We start from the raw sequence: 5,000 nt of genomic DNA, 5'->3' as shown, positions 1-5,000 counted from the left end.
AGTGTTTCTAGTGGTAGGCCTATAAACATGATTACACAATGCCTTTATTTTTCAAGATCCTACAGAGCCAGTCACAAACCAAATGGCAATTTGATATCTGTGCCTCTAACAAAGTGTTGCTCGAGTCAGTCCCTCTATCCATAGAAAATATCAATGGCAATTCTGTCTATGAGGTCCCTACCTGACAGTGCCTCGGATGCGGCTAAAGACAAAGGGGGATCGGACTTTTGGGGCTGTGGCTCTGTAGTTGGAAAGTCTGAGCCACAGCTCCTAGACTGTGGAACGCGCTCCCACAGGATCTGAGAGCTGCTGTTTCTGTGGATAGTTTTAAAGGACAGCTAAAGACTCACTTTTACAGACAAGGCTTTGAGTACTAGGCCGTCTCTATCTGCCACACTCTCTCCTTTCGGCTTGCCTGTTTTCCCCTGACACTGACCTCTTTTATGTCACTATGTTTATGTGCACTCTTTCTCTTTATTGTATTCAGTGCACTTGTATGTATCTGATTGGACTATGTTGTTTTTAATGTTCCCACTGTAAAGCACTCTGTGCACTCGCTACAAAGGGTGCTATATAAATACAATTTTACTTACTGACTTACTAGCTGGCAAAACGTGGAAAAAAGGAGGAAGGACAGCCACCATAGCTACAGATGCTCTGAGCTGCAGGAGCATTTCCTGTTGATGAATTCACCTCTTTTGAATATCATGCTGTAATTCTAAAGTGCCAGCCTCCAGTTCTGACAGAAACTGTGTATAGGCCACCCAAGCAATGTCCAACCTTCTTAGCAGATTTTTCTGAACTCCTGTCCATTATCCACAAAAACTATGATAAGATTATCATCACAGGCGATTTTAACGTCAGGTATGCTTTACAATATACACCAAGTACTGTAGGTCCCTGAAGTCCTCTGGCCTCCTAGAGCCAGGACCAAGAGACATGGGGAAGCAGCCGTCAGTTTTTATGCCCCAGCCTCTGGAATACCCTGCCAGAAAACCTTAAAATGGCTGAAACTGTGGGAACTTTTAAGCGCGATCTTAAGACATACTTTTTTTTTTTACTGTTTCTTATTTTCTATTCTCTTTTATCATATATTATCGGTCCTGTTTTATATACTTTTTCTTTCTTTTTTACCATTTACTAATAAACTGTTTTTATTTATATTTTCTTATTCTGTAAAGCACTGTGTGCTACATTTGCTTGTATGAACAAGTGCTATATAAATAAAATTGACTTTGACTTTAACTATTAAAAGTTATTTAAGTTCATCTTATCCTATATTCCCTTGTGAGGAGTGTGTGTGTGTGTGTGTGTGTGTGTGTGTGTGTGTGTGTGTGTTTGTGCATGCCCCTGAGAAATAACCAAGAGCCCCTGAGAGGGTATTCTCTCCATTCTGTATGAGAGAGCCACAAACAGGGTTATCAGAAATTTGTGACAGTTGTAAAGTCAACTAAGGAAGACCTCCAACACAGCTATCTACACTATATTGCCAAAAGTATTCGCTCATCTGCCTTTACATGCAGTCATGTTGGAACACGAAGGGGCCATTTTTCAGGAGCTGGGCTTGTCCCCTTAGTTCCAGTGGAAGGAATGCTTTAGCATACCAAGTGATTCTGGACAATTCCAACTTTGTGGGAACAGTTTGGGGATGGCCCCTTCCTGTTCCAACATGACTGCACACCAGTGTACAAAGCAAGGTCCATAAAGACATGGATGAGCGAGTTTGGTGTGGAAGAACTTGACTGGCCTGCACAGAGTCCTGACCTCAACCCGATAGAACACTTTTGGGATGAATTAGAGCGGAGACTGGCGGGGCGTTTATGTATGCAAATTCAGGTGTATGAGTACGCACATTCAACTTAAGAAGGGGAGCACAGCTGAGAACACTTTGGCGGTTTAGGAACACATTTCCATGTGTTCATGAATCCGGCGGGGATCTTTCTTAGGGCTGGTCTTACGAAGTTCGTAAGAAGACATTTAAGAAGACACTTAAGAAAATGTTCAGGAATGAGGACCAATGTTTCTAATTCATTTGAATGAAAAATACTTCTATAGAGTTCAGAACCTTGCCCACGAACGTTAGCTAGTTGTGAGCTAGCTAGACCAGCTCCAAATGTTACAGTAGCTACCAGCTCCCAAATAGCTAACGTTCGTTGATTTTCCAATTCTATAGACATATTTTTCAAGTAGAAGTATTCAATGCAAGTTTGTGCATTTAAGAAAAACTTCATAATAGCAATAGCTTTCATAAGGAATTTGTTAGGAGTTGTCCTGGCACAAGCAAGGGCCCGGACGGGAACTGCACTAAAGCTGCTAAAAGTGCTATTAGCACCAGCCACTCTGAGCCTATAGACAAGCAAGAGTGATTGATTGATTGAAGAGTGATAACTGATAGTTGGTGTATCTCCATCCACCTGGGAGACAAGGACATCGTGGGAGAGATCGAGGAGGCTCAGGAGGGGAGGGCAGAGGCCAAGGCCACAAGATTTCCCACAAGCTCCCACAGTCCCTGTGTGTGTGTTTGTGTGTGTGTGCGTGTGTGTGTGTGTGTGTGTGTGTGTGTGCGCCACTGACCTGGTACAGAGATGTGTCCTGCTGTGGGGTGTGTCATCTTCTGAATTAGACCGTTGTGAGCCACCTGAGAAACAAACAAACAAAAATAAACGACAACCAAGTTAACAACAAAGACACATCACATACTGTAGCCAGGGCATAATGTAATATTCGTTGGGGACGTTTCAAAAATGTTAAACACAATTCCATTGCATTTTCTTGAGGTTGTGATGCAGTACAATGACTAGCCTCTCACACGACTGCTAAGTAACCTGACGATACTAGCAGTCCCTTACCCCCCATTAGCGAAATCAGGTTCAACGGTCACTCCACCTGGTTATCGGATCAAAACTACTCGATAAAGTATCGCAGAGAAATTTCAAAGGTACTCAGAGAAGCAGGATTCACAAAATGAATCACCGGCAAACGCTTGTCTTCTTCTACGCTGCTGTCATGGGTGGTGCGCTGTGATTGGACAGCAGCACGCAGAAGCGTAGAAGAAGACAAGCATTTAATTTCCCCTTTTATCACTTTACTTAAAGATTACAAAGACCACTTATAATGTCATATAACCAGTTTATAATACAAAATGTCTGTTCATACGGTAACAGCATGTTCCTTTTATCACTTTACTTAAAGCTTACAAAGACCACTTATAATGTCACAAAACCATTCATAATATTTCATAAAGTATACTGTAATGTAGCTTAACATAACACGTAGTAATGAGTAATGCATCTGTAAGTCAACTTCTGCAGAATAAGTGAGCTATAATGCTTTATGGCCTTTGGTACATTATGTTATAATGCATTTTGCAGCTCGGAATTATGATCATTCATAACTAACTATTGTAATGTTTCATTAAGGTGGTTATGAGGAGTTATGAAAAGGTACACATGATTATAACAAGTGCTATAATGGCTTATGTATGCATTATGAGACATTATTAATACCTTTATAACGCATTATAGATAGGGGCTTCATAGAAAGTGTTACCACTTTTTTTTGTTATCACACTCTGGCATAGGTCAATGATTAGCCCAATATTGTTTTTGATGGATAATTACTTTTTGTGCAATGTCATTTTAAACAAATAGTTACATTGATGACTCTCGTGACCAAAATTGGCCACGCATAAAATCCTTATATTTTAACATAAGTTTCCACTTTTTTTCCATACATCTTTTACAAACATTTGCTCATATTTTCACAAAATGAATCACCGGCAAACGCTTGTCTTCTTCTACGCTGCTGTCATGGGTGGTGCGCTGTGATTGGACGGCAGCACGCAGCAGCGTAGAAGAAGACAAGCGTTTGCCGGTGATTTATTTAGTGAAAATATGACCCGGTTTTGAGTGTAAGATTGAACATGTTTATTAGCAGCGCATTTCTTTCAAAACCATGCGTTTTTGAAGACGCAACCTGATTTCGCTAATGGGGGGATAAGGGACTGCTAGTACTGTCAGGTTACTTAGCAGTCGTGTGAGGGGCTATACAATGACTAGCTTAAGCTGCACACACAGTGATGTGGTAATATGCTGAGAGAACAAGCTGTCTATCAGAGAGCAGGGTCATGATGACACGGGCACAGTGGCTTCATCACTGTGACACCTTTTTAGGGAAAGCTAAACCTAGCTGCTTATGAGTGTGCGATGTGTATCGCCTTTATAGATGGAAGGAGTAGGAGATAACAGTGGTATTTTTGGCCTGTTTGTCATGCCAGCTCACTGCTACTGAGGGGGGCAGACTATAATTGTTTGTTTGCGAATGGAAGATGAATGAGAGACAAATGAAAGAGAGATGGATGAAAACAGTATGAAAAAAGAGGGGAACAGAAGACAAAGAAAGAGGGATGATAGTGAGGATGGAGGATGGTTGGATGGAGGGGTTGAAACTCGGGTCGCTGGGGGATGTAGTGAGTGAGGATCTGAGCTCAAATACTAGACCAAGGACACATCTGTGTAGGTTGAGATGGGTTCCAAACCACCTCTACTGCACACCAAACCCCAGTCGATAACCAAATACTAATATTTAGCTAAACTATACTGCACCGCCAAATACTCGGGTTGTGCTTGATTTGTCTGAAACCAAAGGACCAATCCCATTCATCATGCTTTTGATCTAGGTAGTTTAAGTTTAGCTAGACACACACACACACACACACACACACACACTGAGTCTACTGTATATCCCAGATATCAGCGCTGCTGGTGTTACTAGACAAAGTGACAGTTCGAGGTGACAGTCGGAGAAACTTTTCCTTGAACCCTTGGGTCCTGCCCTAGCTACACCCCTCCATGCTACCCAGCATTAGCTCTCTATCCTGCCTGTCAGCTCCAGTTAGACTCAATAACATGGCCATACATCAGACCCACACAAACATACACACACACACACACACACACACACACACACACACACACACACACACACACACACACACACAC

General features: G+C 42.0%; 1 protein-coding gene across 1 annotated transcript in view; it reads right to left on the bottom strand.

Annotated features, from left to right (window-relative positions):
* Positions 1-5,000, bottom strand: part of sugct (succinyl-CoA:glutarate-CoA transferase) — a 120,219-nt gene that overhangs the window by 13,717 nt on the left and 101,502 nt on the right. The window contains exon 13 of the mRNA XM_084453180.1: positions 2,575-2,638. Coding sequence (XP_084309306.1) covers positions 2,575-2,638 — 64 coding nt within the window. The remainder of the gene's footprint in view (positions 1-2,574; positions 2,639-5,000) is intronic.

This window comes from Borostomias antarcticus (genome assembly GCF_949987555.1).
Source record: "Borostomias antarcticus genome assembly, chromosome: 2".
Taxonomy (NCBI): domain Eukaryota; kingdom Metazoa; phylum Chordata; class Actinopteri; order Stomiiformes; family Stomiidae; genus Borostomias; species Borostomias antarcticus.
The sequence above is the reverse complement of the archived record's forward strand: the minus strand, read 5'-3'. Positions and strand labels throughout refer to the sequence as shown.